An 18,479-nucleotide genomic window follows, 5' to 3' on the forward strand; every position below is an offset into this window, starting at 1 on the left:
AAAAAATACATTTGAACTACCAGTCATGTGAATATAATGAAATATTAGATAAACATGTAATTCGCACAATCAGAAATAGATTATATACAACCTATGAGAGCCAGATAAAGTCTAACCAGAAATTACTAAATCCAACTAAACTTCAGTAGAAATTGGTAAAAACTAGACAAATATTTTGCTTGTTCTTAAATTTGACCAAACACATTAAGTTTCAAAGATCACTTCAAAGTTCAATCTCCCACTTTGCTTACACAGAATCATTATTTTAATTTCAAATCAAGCGCCTCGCTTTTAAGTATTTAAGAAAGAATAGCAGGGAAGTAAGAAAATCTGGTAAAGAATCGTGCCATAATCGGAGATATCTACACATGACCTTTAATGATTTTAATTATCTGTGATTTTCATTTCATGCTGCACACTTACCCGATATACTGTAGTGGATGGCTCTGATGTATAACAATTCTACATGTTGGACAGGTGTTATTTTCCTCCAAATACTTCACCAGGCAACTTCTACAGACTGCAGACACATTTATAATTAGGAAGAAAAAACACCTACTAAAACAAGTTCACATTTAATTTCTTTTCAAATGTTCACAAAAACGCAAATTGCATAGAAATAGAAACAGAACTCACACACAATTCAGATTTTGTCCCTTATACTTCATATAAATAAGTTCTAATATACCACTGGATAACACACAATCTCTATTATCTTTCATGGGAGTTCTTAAAACAGAACAATGGTAGATGACAATCAACGTATGAAGGACATATTATGTTATTGTCCTGTTCCTGAACAGGTAAAGCTTACTTCAAAACTATTAGAATACATAATACACAACCCAAAATACCATATGCTAGAAAGAAAGTTAGAGCTGTGGTTGTAAACGAAAGGAAACTTAGCCAAGGAAATAAACTTTGGGCAAAGAAAATATTTCCTTCCGAGAAGTTGCTGTTTAGTGAACATGCAGCTCCTAGCTGAAAAAGTGCATTCAGGTGCTATTTCACCTCAGACCAAATACAACGTACGTTATAATTACAAATATTAAAACAATCATAATAGAGCACTGCACAATAGTTTGCTTTTGGACCTGTTTCAAAGTCTATATACATAATTGTATTCATTTCATTTTACATAAATTTACAAACAAGTTACTCATTTTAACCAAATACTATTAACTGTTTAAAAGAAAATCATACAAAATTATTTACTTGGACAGTAATTGCTTATAGAGACAAGATAGGTGAAAGAGACAAGATTTTGATCTACAAAGAGCTCTTCTTCTGGACTGTGTAGCTCAAAACTTGTCTTTCTCCAACAGAAGTTGGTCCAATAAAAGATATTACTTCACCCACCTTGTCTCCCTAAAATCCCAGGACCAACACAAGTACAACACTGCAAACAGTAATTACTTATGTGATAAATGAATTCCAGCTAAAGATTTTTCTTTTTTCTAATGATTTTTGAGTTACTGAAATTTCTGTGCAAATATAAAGTGGGAAATTTGGGTAAGTGAGCATCTTTCTAATAACTCAGGCTGATTCATTATTTTTACCCAACAGTGCTATAAGAGTTCTAAAGACTAAGTTACAGAGGTATACTTTCTGCAGTTAAACAGTGCCATCTACCTCTCACACAAGTTGATGTATGTTTGAAGAATAATTACAAATCAAAAGCCAAAAGTCAGCAAAGGTGTAATGTATGAACGGATTACAGTATTTTCAGTCATTACATTTAAGATAACATTGTTAGCAGCTGCTGTCAATGACTTAACTAGTAGGACAGCATTCTTATCCTGAACCATAAACCAAGTCTAGTAGCACTGCTCACTGAAGCCCAGATCCTGCAGAAGAATCTGCCTCAGTGGGACTCTACACAGGTGAAGGGGTCCAGACTAGCAGATTCTCATGCAGAGCGGAAGCCCAGGAAGGCAACCAGGAAACCCAAATCCTGCTCTCAATGAGTCAATGAAAGCAGAATCAAACCCATCATTTATAGCTTTAAACTCAATTGTAAGTTTTTTTTCTTATTTTAAACTATAATTTAGAATGTTTATTTTAAAAAGCATCCACTAGAAAATAGCAGTCACTATCCGTTGCAATCTCCTACACTACCTTTCTTACATTTTCATTCCTGTCAGCTTTTTTTTTTTTTTGGTTGTTTATAACCAAGAAATCTATCTTTCCTCATCTTTTATTATCCCTTTGAATGACGAAAATAAAAATCTATATTTGGAGCATAACTTTTCATGACACATTAAGACAGCTTTCATATACATCCTGCCGTCCAAGTATCAAGGTAGAAGATGAAGTATTAAAACAATTTTAACAGAAGCTGCATTTTGTTATTGCCATTGTTAATAAAAAGGCATGAATAGGAGAAGACTGTTAATAGCTACCAAAGCACAGTATCTGTTGGAGTTTGTCCTAACCATGTCATAAGACTGGAAAGTTATAATTACCAAGATACATGTGAAGGAAGAGAGCATGGGAAGAGATGGAGGAAATTTACTTTCCCCATAATTCTCCTCCTCTGGAGGGCACCTTGCAGGGATTCTCACTCTAGTTTTAAGTACCTAGCATGACAGATGGAATCCCTGAAATTCTGAAGGTTTGAGTATCCCCGAAACCAATAAGTAGCAACCAGACATGTGAGCCACCCCACCAGTGCCCATATAGTACCTTGGAATCTTCCAGTTTGGTTCTCAGTTAGTAGAAAACAAAATTAAAGCCAGACACAAAAATAGCATTGATTGAGAGAAGTCAGTGCCTTGAAAGCACGTAATATATGTAAATGTTGCAAATAATCCAACATCTAAAACAGACTCCTCCAAGATAATATTTCCCAAAAGGGAAAATAAAAAAGACAATTTTCCTTCCTCTAAAGATACTTTACAGCAGTGTGTCCTGCATAGAGTGTCAAGGAATATCCCAAAAGACAAACATAGTACTTATCCAACAGCACATGCAATTTGAACAATGCCAATACCAACAAGATTTGTTGTAGTTTTTCAATTATAGTAAGGTAACATACCTCCTGTCACCTGTCCAGCTTAACATAAGACTAAAGGATGGATCCAGAAGTAACAAAACTTTCCAAAAGCACGGACAACACAAATGAACGACATACCTGAAAATATAAAAGCTCGAGGGGCTGGAGATTTGAGCTTTCTTATTTCAGATACAGGTTCTGCATAATTGTCACCCCAAAACAGTATTCTTCTCGAGTCCCAATCCAAGAAATAGTGCTTGGCAAGCATATGTAGCAATGACCATATTTATGCCTTGCCTACATGAACGGAACATGCTTGCCTGCCATGCACATTTCTCAGCTACAGGCAAGCAAAGACTTTCCTGCTTCAGATCGAATGAGCCTTGACATGACTTTCTAGCCTTAGGTCTGGCAGATCGTTTCTATCAGCCATTTAAACATAGTCCCTTTAATGACAGCATTGCTAAAGTTTGGTACTAGGTGGATCAGCAAAAAAAACCCCTTCAACTCATTCCACCAGGGAGGAATCATTCCAAAACTAGACTGGTAATTCACGAAGCAAAGAGTAGCAGCCACGTACTGGCAACCTCTTCATCAGAGCAGATCCCAGCCTTGGATCATAACATTTCAGGGTTATGGGGCACAGTACAGCCCAGGCCACCTGTACAACCAAGTTCTTGCATTGGGGTGGGAGAAGTAAAAACTGGTATAGGATAGGGTGGCAAGACTGGATGGTGTTTAATCCTAGTACCTCTCTCTGATGGCCCTTATCAACATAATCAGAATAGATAGAAAGCAGAGAAAAACCACTAGAAAGAGACACTGCACCACCCCAAAGCTGGAGGGGATGAAGAGCTAGAGTGGTAATTGAAGAAGAAGTTGACCAGGTGGTTTAAAGGCAAGTAATAAGGTTACTGTAAGGGTAGGGTATGACAACCAGTTTGGGGAGAAGGGACTAGCACTCATGGCTGCTACTGCCTATAGTGTACTCTAGAATTTCAGAGCTCTGCCCATCTCACTCCAGGGTGAGTTCTGAACAGACACAATAACCAGAAAATAAGGTTTGTTTTTTTTCCAAATCAACTTAGTTACAATTCAAAGTCCTTCTAGTATTTGTCTTCATATTTTGACGTACAAATTTTCTAACAAGTATTTAGTATGATAATTTTTTTTAACTACCAATATTGCGTATGTGAAAAATCAGTCTGATTATTGCTGTTGAGATAACGACTACTTTTTTAAATCAGTGCAAGATACTTTTTAAAACCACTTCCATTTATTATATATGGTGTCAGCTCTGTGCAACACATCTAGGGCTCATGGTTTTCCTTCTCTTGTTCTCTTCATGAGAATATAATTTTTGCTTACAACGTGAAGTATATAGCAAAATTTGCATTGTTTTGGCAGAGCCACAATAGATTTTTAAACGTCAACTGAAAACTGAAGTATCTAGTATGTGAAGTAAAAAAAACATTAATTTTCTTTAACACTTTATAGAATCATAGTCATACTCACAGGTATGTAGGCATTCTGTTACAGTGGTGGCATCAATAAGGTATCCATTGCAGAGACGACAGGTTATATGGGCATTAATATCCCAGAGTTTAATCTTTCTAGTCAGCATCTTTGGTGTCTATAGAAGAAACACACAATTGTTAGCATGTCAGGTGTACTGATTATGTAGCAAGTCTTGGAGTAACCTAATTACAATAATTTGTATTAAGGATATCAATATGCAACTTCAGGCTCCCAGGCATTTTATGTATGGAATAAGGGTATTATATAATTTTAAAGGATTTACCGGATAAAAATGGGCAGTGAAACAATGTAAGACCTACAGTATTTTGAGGTTTGAATAATGTAAATGAGAAGGATTGGTAATTACTACATTAATATAGCTCAGATTCTGTAAGCAGCTAGAAGGAGTTTGATATTCTGATCTTAACAGTTTTTCTTCTAAGTTATGCCAGCATGTGGCATAACAGAGCTCCTTTACTGATGAAAAAGACTAAATTTTAGGGCCAAATCCTGCTTGTTTTACTCATGTAAGTAATCCCATTCAAGCCAATAATTAAAGTATATGAAAGTGAGAAGAGTGGACCCTGAAGAAAGTTCATCAGAGCACAATATCAAAAGGAGTAGGTCTGGCTGGGTAAAATTTATCAAGTTGTACTTTGTATTTATAGCCTATTTTCCCTATAGTTAAAACTTCACTTCGAAATTGAAGAAAAGTTGTATTTGAATAAAGTGGCTGTAAAGTAAACAGAAATGGTTTTCCTAAAAGCTAAAACTAGGTTCTCAGGAAGAAAAAAAGATGACTTCAAACATAAAATTAGCTCTATACCGACAAAGTTACCTCCTATGAAACTAAGAAATCTGAACTGCATGTGTCTTTCCTTCCAAGGTGAAGGAGATTACAAATACCATAATGAAAGAAAAGGAAGACAGGGATTCTAAAACAGAATAGCTCTTTTCAAACCATTTTTCACAGCATTTCTGATATCGCTGGCAGAGCAAAGAGAAATCTGCAAAAGCCTTTTTAGGGGATGGTACATGCCTCTGATTGTAAACTGGGTAGTGGTGTATTTTAACTAAGAAATAGGTATGTACTTTTTCCTCTTCTGGAATTGCAAGAAAGTCTGCTTGAAATTTTAAGAACTTTGTACTTCACCCTTAAAACCATTTTAGGATGACAGATATTTATCATAGCTAGAAATTAGACTACAGCACGCAATGCTATATAGCTTCCATATCCCTTTACTTCCATAAGCATACAGTAAACAAGCAACATATATGGATTTAGATTTAAATGCTGGCCCCTAGAATATTTTAACACACTAATCTTTTCCAAAATGTCAATACATGAGCACTTAGTGTATAATTTATCTCCTCTGTTGCTGTTAGCTGATCCTCCTGGAAAAATGTGACTTCGTTGCTGACCCGATTGATGCAGGTAGTTTGTTAGCCCCAGCCAAATATTAAGGAGCAAGGATTGGCTCTGTAGAAAGGACCCATGGTGTGAACTGAGCAGCCCACAAACCAGAATATGGGAAGCAACCAAGTCTGAGGAAAACGCTAAATTCTGCTAAATTAAACCAAATTCTGTGCATCATTTTAGTTCCTTTTATTTAAACAGCAGACCCAGAAAGGGCCAAGCTATGACCTGCTAAAATCTGTGTAATTTTAAGCACGGTAAAGAAGCCACCGCTTACACATTCTTGCTGTAAAGGAACATATATTGGTAGAATAAAATGATAGAACTAACATTAAAGCAGGAAGAAAAACTGGTTTTACAATGAGTTACATTCAGCTCCCACACTGCAGGTGTCACCAAACTGCTTTTCAGTAAAATGATTGACAGTGTTTGGTTCAGAACTACAAATTTTAGTTTATTTTTGAATACATTTCATAATCTGAATGAAGTTCTTCAGAGCACGCAAGCTTTCCTATTTGGATACAGCAAGAAGATAGTGTTCAACCTTTACCTTGCACTCTTTGCTTTTTTATTCTTTCCCTCTGTTTAATTCAAGTATGTAATTAAACATGATGGGCCAGCGGAAACCAAGCTTTTGAACCAATAGGAGGAGTAATGGGACTGAAAAAAGTACATTACCCTCTATTTAAGCCACTAAAATGCATTTCACCTCTAGCATTTCACCTCTGTAAAAACATAGCATGTGACATGAGAAAAAACTTGAAGTACTTCAAATTCTTAAGGCTGAGAAGACAAGTAAATGTAAAAAGAAGTGTTGTATGGAATTCTAAGGTTTCATAATTAAATGAAGTAGTGAGTAGCTGCTAAGGACACACTAAAAGTGCATTTAACTTGTGCTGTATAACAGATAGGTCAGAACCTAATTCTGTAGCATAAATTAATCCTTTTTCAATATTCATTTTCTAGCTTAGTTTCCAAGCAACTGAAAGATTTAGCAGTTCATAGATAGTAGGAGTCTCGTTAAAAAGATTGTTGCATAGAAGACAGCTATGTTTACAGAACCCAAACAGGAGAGACTATTTGTGACTTATTCTTAAAATGATGTACGGTAGTTGGTATAAGTAGTAGCTACTGTTAAACCACTAGATAATGGTGATCACAACAGAATTAGGTTCCACATCTTTGTGGGGGGGAAGGGAAAGAATCATACTGTCATGGTGACAGCCAAACTTTAGAAAAGGGCATTTTAAAAATGATTAAGCTAGCCAAATAAAACCAGTGTAAGTAAACTTACACTTAGCCATACAATAATCAAAGGCACACATATCACTAAACAAAGTAAAAAAGTCTGGTGAAATGGCAAGTTTCAAGAAGTTGATCACGCCAAATAGGAGAGTCACTCAGAAAATGGAAATTCAACACTAGAAGCTCATAGAAAGTATAAATTAGAATAGATAACATGTTAGTTAGGAAGGCTAAGAAGATATTTGAAGGGCAAATAGCCAAAGCCATAAAAACAAATATGACTAAGTATTTTAGTAGGAATCCAGCCAAAGAACTGATGAGTCCACAGAAACAGCAAGGAGTAAACAGAGTAATTAATAAGGATAAAAATACTGGTGAACATTTACTTCTCTAGAGAATGATGGGGGAATTCTTCACATTGTAAAGATGAGCTACTATCAAACACTGAAGGATCAACACAAGTGGTGCCAGAACAATCTGAGCAGTTAGTTAGCAAAAGGCTACCAGGACCAAGTATTATACATCTACCAGGTCTGAAAGAGCTAAAGAATGAAGCAGCTGAGATACTAACAAAAATACGCAACCTCATTAAAATCAGCTATTATACCAGAAAACCAGAGGTACCAAACGTCGTACACCTATATCTAGAAAAATGCCATAGGGGCAAACCTGGGAATGAATTAATAGTTTAACTAACTGGTAGGGGAAGTCTTAATTAATAAGCCCCTGAATGAACAGGAAAGCAGAACAAACCAGCATGGTTTCTGTAAAGGAAAACTACACATCTCCAATCTATTAAAATTCCTTGAGCATATTAACAAACTACAAAACACTGGTTGACAAACTTTCTTAGAACTTTCAAGGAGTCTGGATAACTCACAAAAGAGATTTAAAGCAATCAAGTACTGTGAAATTAAAAATTGGCTAGAGAATAAAAAGAGTAGACATGGTTGTTCAGTTTTCAACATACTGTAGCTGTTAACAGTGGTGTTCCTCAAAGTTCTGTATTACAACCAGTGCCAGATATATTTGTAAATATTTGGAAAAGTGGTGAGCAGCAAGATGTCAAATTATGAAGTTCCCAATTACTTAGTCAAACCTAAGACTGGGGTAGTACAGAGGGAAGGTAGATAAATGGGGACATAATGGTAGATTCAACGTTAATAAATGCATATTAATGCACATTGGAAGGAATAATTCCAACCACTCATATTACTGGGTTCAGTATCACCTGTAAGCACTTAAGCCCAGATTTTACTCCACTCAGCATCACAAGGCTTGAGTCACTTAGGAGGTGTCTGCACCACAATCACGAGGCACAACTGCAGTTTAGGCAGGCATATCCACACTAAACTTAATCTAGCTACTGCTACTAAAAATAGCAGTGAAAATGCAGCAACACAGACCCCAGCACAGATGAGCAACGTGAGTCCTTACCCAGTTTTCTGGGCAGGGTTCTACAGCCCACGTTAAAGCCTGTGATTACAATACTCTTAGGCACTTAGGCCCTATTTTTTATAACTATTTAGGCATTGCTCAGCTCAGCATCACAGTGCCTGACTTAGGAGCCTAAGGATATGTCTATACTACAAACTGCAGTTGACGCAAGCCAAAACAGCATACAGCCGCAAAACTTCGCATATTGCTTAGGCATGTGGATACTTGGCTGCTTGTAGCAGCACTGCACACAGACACGCATTCCTGACGAGCATGTAAATGCAGGTAGGGAATTATGATGTGATTGGACTAACAGAGACTTGGTGGGATAACTTGCATGACTGCAGTACTGTCATGGATATAAACTGTTCAGGAAGGACAGGAAGGCCAAAAAAGGTGGGGGAGTTGCACTGTATGTAAGGGAGTAGTATGACTGCTCAGAGCTCCGATATGAAACTGCAGAAAAACCTGAGAGTCTCTGGATTAAGTTTAGAAGCGTGAGCAACAAGGGTGATGTCGTGGTGGGAGTCTGCTATAGACCACCGGACCAGGGGGATGAGGTGGACAAGGCTTTCTTCTGGCAACTCACAGAAGTTACTAGATCGCAGACCCTGGTTCTCATGGGAGACTTCAATCATCCTGATATCTGCTGGGAGAGCAATACAGCGGTGCACAGACAATCCAGGAAGTTTTTGGAAACTGTAGGGGACAACTTCCTGGTGCAAGTCCTGAAGGAACCAACTGGGGCGGAGCTCTTCTTGACCTGCTGCTCACAAACAGGGAAGAATTAGCAGGGGAAGCAAAAGTGGATGGGAACCTGGGAGGCAGTGACCATGAGATGGTCGAGTTCAGGATCCTGACACAAGGAAGAAAGGAAAGCAGCAGAATACGGACCCTGGACTTCAGAAAAGCAGACTTTGACTCCCTCAGGGAACTGATGGGCAAGATCCCCTGGGAGAATAACATGAGGGGGAAAGGAGTCCAGGAGAGCTAACTGTATTTCAAGGAATCCCTGTTGAGGTTACAGGAACAAACCATCCCGATGTGTAGAAAGAATAGTAAATATGGCAGGCGACCAGCTTGGCTTAACAGTGAAATGCTTGCTGATCTTAAACACAAAAAAGAGGCTTACAAGAAGTGGAAGATTGGACAAATGACCAGGGAGGAGTATATAAATATTGTTCGGGCATGTAGGAATGAAATCAGGAAGGCTAAATCACACCTGGAGTTGCAGCTACCGAGGGATGTTAAGAGTAACAAGAAGGGTTTCTTCAGGTATGTTGGCAATAAGGAGAAAGCCAAGGGAAGTGTGGGCCCCTTACTGAATGAGGGAGGCTACCTAGTGACAGAGGATGTGGAAAAAGCTAATGTACTCAATGCTTTTTTTGCCTCTGTCTTCACGAACAAGGTCAGCTCCCAGACTACTGCACTGGGCAGCACAGCATGGAGAGGAGATGACCAGCCCTCTGTGAAGGAAGAAGTGGTTCAGGACTATTTAGAAAAACTGGACGTGCACAAGTCCATGGGGCCAGATGTGTTGCATCCGAGAGTACTAAAGGAATTGGCGGATGTGATTGCAGAGCCATTGGCCATTATCTTTGAAAACTCATGGCGATCGGGGGAAGTCCCGGACGACTGGAAAAAGGCTAATGTAGTGCCAATCTTTAAAAAAGCGAAGGAGGAGGATCCTAGGAACTACAGGCCGGTCAGCCTCAACTCAGTCCCCGGAAAAATCATGGAGCATGTCCTCAAGGAATCAATTCTGAAGCACTTAGACGAGACGAAAGTGATCAGGAACAGTCAGCATGGATTCACCAAGGGCAAGTCATGCCTGGCTAATCTAATTGCCTTCTATGATGAGATAACTGCTTCTGTGGATGAAGGGAAAGTAAGTGGACGTGTTATTCCTCGACTTTAGCAAAGCTTTTCACACGGTCCCCCACAGTATTCTTGTCAATAAGTTAAAGAAGTATGGGCTGGATAGGTGCACTACAAGGTGGGTAGAAAGTTGGCTAGATTGTCGGGCTCAACGGGTAGTGACCCATGGCTCCATGTCTAGTTGGCAGCTGGTATCTAGCGGAGTGCCCCAAGGGTCGGTCCTGGGGCCGGTTTTGTTCAATATCTTCATTAATGATCTGGAGGATGGTGTGGATTGCACCCTCAGCAAGTTTGCGGATGACACTAAACTGGGAGGAGTGGTAGATACGCTGGAGGGTAGGGACAGGATACAGAGGGACCTAGACAAATTAGAGGATTGGACCAGAAGAAATCTGATGAGGTTCAACAAGGACAAGTGCAGAGTCCTGCACTTAGGACGGAAGAATCCAATGCACTGCTACAGACTAGGGACCGAATGGCTAGGCAGCAGTTCTGCAGAGAAGGACCTAGGGGTGACAGTGGACAAGAAGCTGGATATGAGTCAACAGTGTGCCCTTGTTGCCAAGAAGGCCAATGGCATTTTGGGACGTATACGTAGGGACATTGCCAGCAGATTGAGGGACGTGATCGTTCCCCTCTATTCGACATTGGTGAGGCCTCACCTGGAGTACTGTGTCCAGTTTTGGGCCCCACACTACAAGAAGGATGTGGAAAAATTGGAGAGAGTCCAGCGGAGGGCAACAAAAATGATTAGGGGACTGGAACACATGACTTATGAGGAGAGGCTGAGGGAACTGGGATGTTTAGTCTACGGAAGAGAAGAATGAGGGGGGATTTGATAGCTGCTTTTAACTACCTGAAAGGTGGATCCAAAAGAGAATGGATCTAGACTATTCTCAGTGATAGCAGATGACAGGACAAGGAGTAATGGTCTCAAGTTGCAGTGGGGGAGATTTAGGTTGGATATTAGGAAAAACTTTTTCACTAGGAGGGTGGTGAAACACTGGAACGCGTTACCTAGGGAGGTGGTGGAATCCCCTTCCTTAGAAGTTTTTAAGGTCAGGATTGACAAAGCCCTTGCTGGGATGATTTAGTTGGGATTGGTCCTGCTCTGGGCAGGGGGTTGGACTAGATGGCCTCCAGAGGTCCCTTCCAACTCTGTTATTCTATGATTCTATGATCTGCCACTCTCACTGTGCCACCTGTCACTGTCCAGCACAATACCTTTTGGGAAATTTTTGCAACATATTGTGGGATAGAAATGGCTTGCCCAGGGATCTCTTGGAGCTAGGGGTCGAATTCCCAGCATGCAACTTTCTCCATCCCACAATGGCATCCATATCCCGTAATTTTGACACCACTTTTTAAAAATCCAACAAACCCACGAGTCACTTTTTGGTGCTTGCTATCTGTGACATGCATGGAGTTTGCAGAGCTCTGCACTCTTCTCATGAACACTGCATATACCCAATAAACGATTCTTCTGTATTTGCAGACCTGCAAGTAGTACTGCAGCAATGAGGGACAGGAGGATCTCTCCAAGGACAGCTTGCTGAGAGACACAGAGAAAGAAAATTCAGGATTGCTGGTGGCATTCAAAAAGCAGTTGCAGACTGTGCAGCACTGCTTCTGGGCCTGAGAAACAAGCACCGACTGTACCACCGGTATGGGACAACAAGCAGCAGCGGCTGCAGCACTTTAGGATGCAAAAGGCCACATTCCAGGATCTGTGTGCAGAGCTTGCCTCAGCCCTCCAGCACATGGACACCAGAATGAGAGCTGCATTGACAGTGGACAAGCAGGTAGCAATCTCACTCTGGAAACTTGCAACATGGGACTGCTACCGGTCAGCAGGAAATCATTTTGAAGCTGGAAAATTCAGTGGAGTGTTTTTTGTGCCTGGAGCTTGGGACGCTGTTTCAATTGTGTAGTGCTTGTTGTACATTCATATAGATGACAGGGTTTTTCCTGAAGCTATGAATTCTTTGCTGTGTATTTATAAGTACTGTATGCTTTGACTGACTTGGCATTCTGCAATCTTTGTTGTGAACTAATATAGATAAAAAAATTACCCCAAAATAGAACTTTACTGAAGGAGGAGATAGGGTAGTGTAGAAAACCAATGTGCCAAAAACATAAACCAACCTCGTCCCCACCCCACACACACACACAATGTTAAACAAATTTCTAACATAAAACAAAGAGATAAAAATTTAAAATTAGAAGAACAAATAATTTTGTCTATTTGAATGCACAAATGTAGTCTGTTATGGCTACAGATATATTGAGCTGTGTCAGCCACAGATTAGTGTATGTGAAAGCGTGGTTTTCCTTACTGTCCCCTGACGTGGAGTGATAGGAGTAAGGATACCATCTGTGATGACACATGATATCTGGGGGGAGAGGGAGTAGCGACCAAGGAGTTCTCCAAGGACTGCAAAGGGTAGAGTCCAGCATTTTTGGACTTGTAGGTCAACCAGGGTCTGCAGCATTTGGGTATGCAGCCTGAGAAAACCCATTATGTCCAGGTGCTTTTCCCTCTTTTTGTCCTGCTAGGACTCCTGGGTCTTTTCCTATCCTCTCTGCCTTTCTCCATGCTGTCAGTCATATTGGCCCTTCAAGCCCTTTGTTCAGTCTGATGCAGCACTGGCTTGAAAGATCTCACAGCACATGTCCTCCTTAGTCCTCTTCTTTTCATCAGGGTCAGCCGTTCTGAGTGTGTGGAAGGGACATCCCTCAAGTCCACCATGCCAGAAGCTGCTGATAAAAACAGACAGACTAAATCCAGTGGTGCCAGTCACAATGGAAAGGGAAAGAATTTTCCAAACTCCCTTCCCTTATTCCCATAAATACTTTTTAATAAGAAATTCTTATTGACACTTCAGCTTCAAAATGCATCGGCACAGCATCAATCTCCTGCCCCAGCCACAGTGAGCATGGCCCACGAAGAGCAAGAGTGGGAAAATATTTTCTCTTGCATGAAGCTATAACATTTCAGTCCTTATTCCATGGGTAGGAATATAGGACAATGGCATTGAGTATTGGCACTATTTTCCACAGGTGGTGGTGATTTCACCTGATATCTCACTCCTGAGCATCACAAAGGCACAGCTGCTACTGGCATCCCGAAGCTGTCATGGCCTGTAATGCTTCTTGCCTGTTTAGTCTCAAAACAGATCCTGGCTCATGGCATGGCTGGAGCCCCCCACACATCTCCCCCTCCTCCTCACTGTTCAAGTCAGGGGTCTGTGTCTTGGACTCCTCTGAGGTATCCACAGTCATTTATGCAGTGCTGGTGGGGTCTCCACCAAATATGGTATCCAATTCCTTGTAGAGGCGGCAGGTCTGCAGCGCAACACCAGACCTATACTTGCACTCTCAGGCCTGGGGTATCCCTGGAAAAGTTCATTCACTTTCACCCAGTACTGCTGCTGCTTCCTACACCACTTGCCTGCATCATCTCTGCAATCTCTGCTCATAGGTGTCCACATTTCTACAGCTGTATTTGCACTGCCTCTTCTCCCCACAAGCCCAGGAGAGCCAAAACTTCATGTTTACTCCAGGCAGGGGTGCATCTGGTGCATGCAGCCCACATGAGTTGGGCAATTGCACACAATTGCTAAGTGTGCTCACCAAGTTGGCCAACTGGAATATTTTTAAAATGCCTCTTCAGGGGCTTTTAAAGGGGGGTGGCTTCCAGTCTCTATGCCCCTGTGCAATGGAGTTTAAAATTGTGACCAGAGCGTTCATACCAGTTAGTAAATATTAACCCTTTTAGTCCTCTTTTCCTTTTTATAGATTATATTCATTTGCATATTAACTATTCTTCATGATATTACCAAAGAGCGTGTTTGAATTTTAAGGCCAAGGTTTTGCTGTTTAATCTGGGAGGAACCTGTATTCAGGAATTTCATGTGACCAAATATTGGGCTGTACTTTATGATGACTGGCATCGCCAAGTCTGTGGGAAAAATAGATGTGTAGGGAAAGACCCCCCCCAAACTACAGAAATATAATACCATAGAACCTCAGAGTTACGAACACCAGAGTTACAAACTGACCAGTCAACCACACACCTCATTTAGAACCAGAAGTATACAATCAAGCAAAAGGAGACCAACAAACAAAAAAAAGGCAAATACAGTACAGTACTTTGTTTAATGTAAACTACTAAAAAAATAAAGGGAAAGATTTGACAAGGTTAAAAAAAAGATTTCACAAGGTAAGGAAACTCTTTGTGCTTATTTCATTTAAATTACGATGGTCAAAAGCATTTTTCTTCTCCACAATAAAGTTTCAAAGCTGAATTAAGTCAATGTTCAGTTGTAAACTTTTGAAAGAACACCGATAACGTTTTGTTCAGAGTTACAAACAACCTCCATTCCCAAAGTGTTCGTAACTCTGAGGTGCTACTGTAAAAACAACACTGAGTGATTGATAAGGGGTGCCTAAGATTTAGTTATGCTCTTTGATTAAGTAGGATCTTTTTATTGCAGATATTTTCTGTTATGGATAAAATAAGGATCAAATGAAAGATGTTTAGGTTAACTCAGTAAGAATTAATGGTTGTCACAGCTGTCAGTAATTATGACTGGATTATAAATTCCCTTTATTTTATCAAATCATGTAACCCAAAGATAAAGGAAATTCCAGAAGTAATCAGGTAAAAAGAAAACATCAAAATAGGATACAGTGGAAATTAATTGTGGGAAAGCATTTTTCCCCTCCAAAAAAGGGGTTTCTGTGTCTCAGACCCTATTTTAAAAAAAAAAAAAAAAGAGAGAGAGGGGGGGGGTTTGGAAATTAGGTGGGGAGTGCAAAACTGTCAGCATCCCACCAGTTACAGAGGTGAGAGACACAGAGGCCAGCTCCTTCCCTCACACCCCACAATAATGTATCTATTATTTCTGTATAATGTTGTACTAATCTCGGATTGATAATCTTTGACTAAATAATACTGTGATCAATGCGGGGGTGGGGTGGGTGGGAAGGGGGGAGAAAAGTAGCTCCCTTTTATGGACACCCAGCTAGCCAACAGCTATAAAATCCCTCTTCGTAGCTGTTCTGTAATTGCTCTACCTGTAAAGGGTTAAAAAGTCTCACTGCTACACATAGGTAAAAGGAAATGAATGGGCACCTGGCCAAAAGAGCCAATGGGAAGGCCAGAACTTTTTAAAATTGAAGGAAGACTCCCCTTTTGTCTGTCTGTTGTCGTTCTCCCGGGGAGAGGCAGACAGGGCAACAGCTATGCTGTAAGAAGCTTGGGCCAGGTATGAAAAAATCATCAGTATCATACCTAGAAACTACTCATTTAAAACCCCAGATATGTAACTAGATCAGGAAATGTCTAGGAAGACGCGATTAGGTTTATCCCTTTTATTTCATTATGGCTTGTGGATTCCTCTGTGCTAACCCCAAGTGCTTTTGTTTTGCTTGCAACCTTTAAACTGGACCTCAAGAAAGCTATGCTTGGTGCTTAATCCTTGTAGTTGCTCTTTTAAAATCTAGCCGTAGCCTGAGTTCCCAGATGTATTTTCTTTCTTTCTTTTTATTAATAAGATTTACCTTTTTTAAGAACAGAATTGGATGTGTGTGTCTTAAGAGGTTTATGCACATGTTGTTTAATTAGCCGGTGGCAACAGCCTTAGCCTTCCCTCCCCCCCTCCCCTTTTTCTCAGCTCTTCCCTGGATGGGGGGGTGAGAGGGCTTGAGAGTACCCCACAGGAAGGAATTCCCAAGTGCACCTTCCTGGGCTCTCAAAGGGGTTCTGCACTTGGGTGCTGGCAACATCTACCAATCCAAGGTCAGAGAAAAGCTGTAACCTTGGGAGTTTAATACAAGCCTGGAGTGGCCAGTATTATTTTTTAGAATCCTTGCGGGCCCCCACCTTCTGCACTCAAAGTGCCAGGGTGGGGAATTAGCCTTGACAAATACCATTTAAACCTGTTGTTTAACAATCAAATTATTAAAATCAAGCACGCAACAGTGTACAGGAACTCCTCACTTAACATTGCAGTTATATTCCTGAAAAATGCGACTTTAAGCAAAACCATGTTAAGCGAATCCAATTTCCCCATAAGTCTTAACGTAAATGAGGGGGTTAGGTTACAGGGAAATTTTTTTCACCAGACAAAAGACTATATTTTATACACACACACAAGTTTTAAACAAATAATTTAATACTGGTACACGATGATGATTGTGAAGCTTGGCTGAGGTGGAGGAGTCAGGGGGTGGGATATTTCCAGGGAATACCTTACTGCTAAATGATGAACTAGCAATTGGCTGAGCCCTCAAGGGTTAACTCTCCCACTCTACAAGGCAGCAAGAAAGGAGGGAGAGCAAACAGAGACAGAAAGACACACCCTGTGTGTGTTTGAGAGACAGAGATGCGCATTTCCCCTTTAAGTATGAAGAGTGGGGTCAGAAGTACACTGCCTTGCTAATTAGATCAGCAAGCTGAGACCAGACCGCACCTCCCTCCCTCCATGTGTGTCCCCTGCTCTATGGAAGATGGCGTAAGCGGGGTGCAGGAGCAGGGGGACACCCTGAAATTAGCCCCCCTTTTCTTCCCCTCCCTCACACAGTAAGCAGTAAGTCTCAGGGAGCAGCTCCAAGACAGAGGGCAGGAGCAGTACATGGCAGTGGGAAGAGGGACAGCTGAACAGACGGCAATTGATAGCCTGCTGAGCAGCTGCTGCACAGGGAATTTAGGGGAGCAGGGAGCTGCTGGTCCACCCTGGTTCCAACCATCCACCAGCTAGCTGCAACGGGCTGCTCTTCCTGCAAGCTGTGGACAAAGCAGGTGGCTGCCAAATGATGTTAGAAGGGAGCACTGCACAACTTTAAACGAGCATGTTCCCTAATTGATCAGCAACCTAACATTAACCGGGACAACTTTAAGTGAGGAGTTCCTGTACACTGTTACAGAGAATGGGGCACTGTGGGATAGCCTGGAGGGCTGTTGGGGTTGCCAGAGGTCATGCAGTGTCTACACTCACACTACGTAGACCTCAGTATGCCGACTCGCGCCTCTGTGCCCTTCAGGGAGGTGGTTTTACTGTGTCTTTGTGAAAAGGCACTTACATGGGCCAGAGACAAATTGAGTGTTAGACCATACATGTAGAGAGACACATCAGCCTAACTTTGTAGTGTAGACCAAGCTTTATGTCCCATTAAGTTTCAGTGAGAATTAAATTCCTAAATGCTTAAGTCACTTTTGAAGAGAAGACTTAAGCCTTGTAATGTTGAGCTGAACAATGCCTAAATACTTTAAAAATCTGGTCTTTAAGACCTGGCCCTTACTGTGGATGGCTCCACATTGGCAGTCAAATAAAGGAATGAAGTGTTAGTATACAGAAAGAATACCGTATCATTGATTTAACATCTCAAATGCTGTTTTCAATTATCGTCACACTGTCTCAAAAACTATACAGCAGACAGAGGGGTTCTGAGCCAGTTAAAGAGTGACTTCTACAAGATTTGCACTAGAAAGGCCCGACACGGTTTCATTTAGAGGGGAAATGAATAAGGAAGACATGAAGAGGTACAGCAATTACTGATATACAAAAAGTAATTTGAATCTTATTCATCCTCCCTCATAGAATCATAGAATATCAGGGTTGGAAGGGACCTCAGGAGGTCATCTAGTCCAACCCACTGCTCAAAGCAGGACCAATCCCCAACTAAATCATCCCAGCCAGGGCTTTGTCAAGCCTGACCTTAAAAACTTCTAAGGAAGGAGATTCCATCACCTCCCTAGGTAACGCATTCCAGTGTTTCACCACCCTCCTAGTGAAAAAGTTTTTCCCAATAGCCAACCTAAACCTCCCCAACTGCAACTTGAGACCATTACTCCTTGTTCTGTCATCAGCTACCACTGAGAACAGTCTAGATCCATCCTCTTTGGAACCCCCTTTCAGGTAGTTGAAAGCAGCTATCAAATCCCCCCTCATTCTTCTCTTCCGCAGAATAAACAATCCCAGTTCC

General features: G+C 40.8%; 1 protein-coding gene across 17 annotated transcripts in view; it reads right to left on the reverse strand.

Moving 5' to 3' along the window:
• PCGF3 (polycomb group ring finger 3) overlaps window positions 1-18,479 on the reverse strand; it is a 113,296-nt gene that overhangs the window by 26,551 nt on the left and 68,266 nt on the right. For all 17 annotated transcript variants that reach the window (XM_048850039.2, XM_048850032.2, XM_075128886.1 and 14 more), the window contains 2 exons: window positions 4,511-4,628; window positions 424-520 (listed from right to left, as the gene is read on the reverse strand). In XM_048850039.2, coding sequence (XP_048705996.1) covers window positions 424-520; window positions 4,511-4,619 — 206 coding nt within the window. In that variant the 5' untranslated portion in view covers window positions 4,620-4,628. The remainder of the gene's footprint in view (window positions 1-423; window positions 521-4,510; window positions 4,629-18,479) is intronic.

The sequence above is a fragment of the Caretta caretta genome, chromosome 5 (genome assembly GCF_965140235.1).
Source record: "Caretta caretta isolate rCarCar2 chromosome 5, rCarCar1.hap1, whole genome shotgun sequence".
NCBI lineage: Eukaryota > Metazoa > Chordata > Testudines > Cheloniidae > Caretta > Caretta caretta.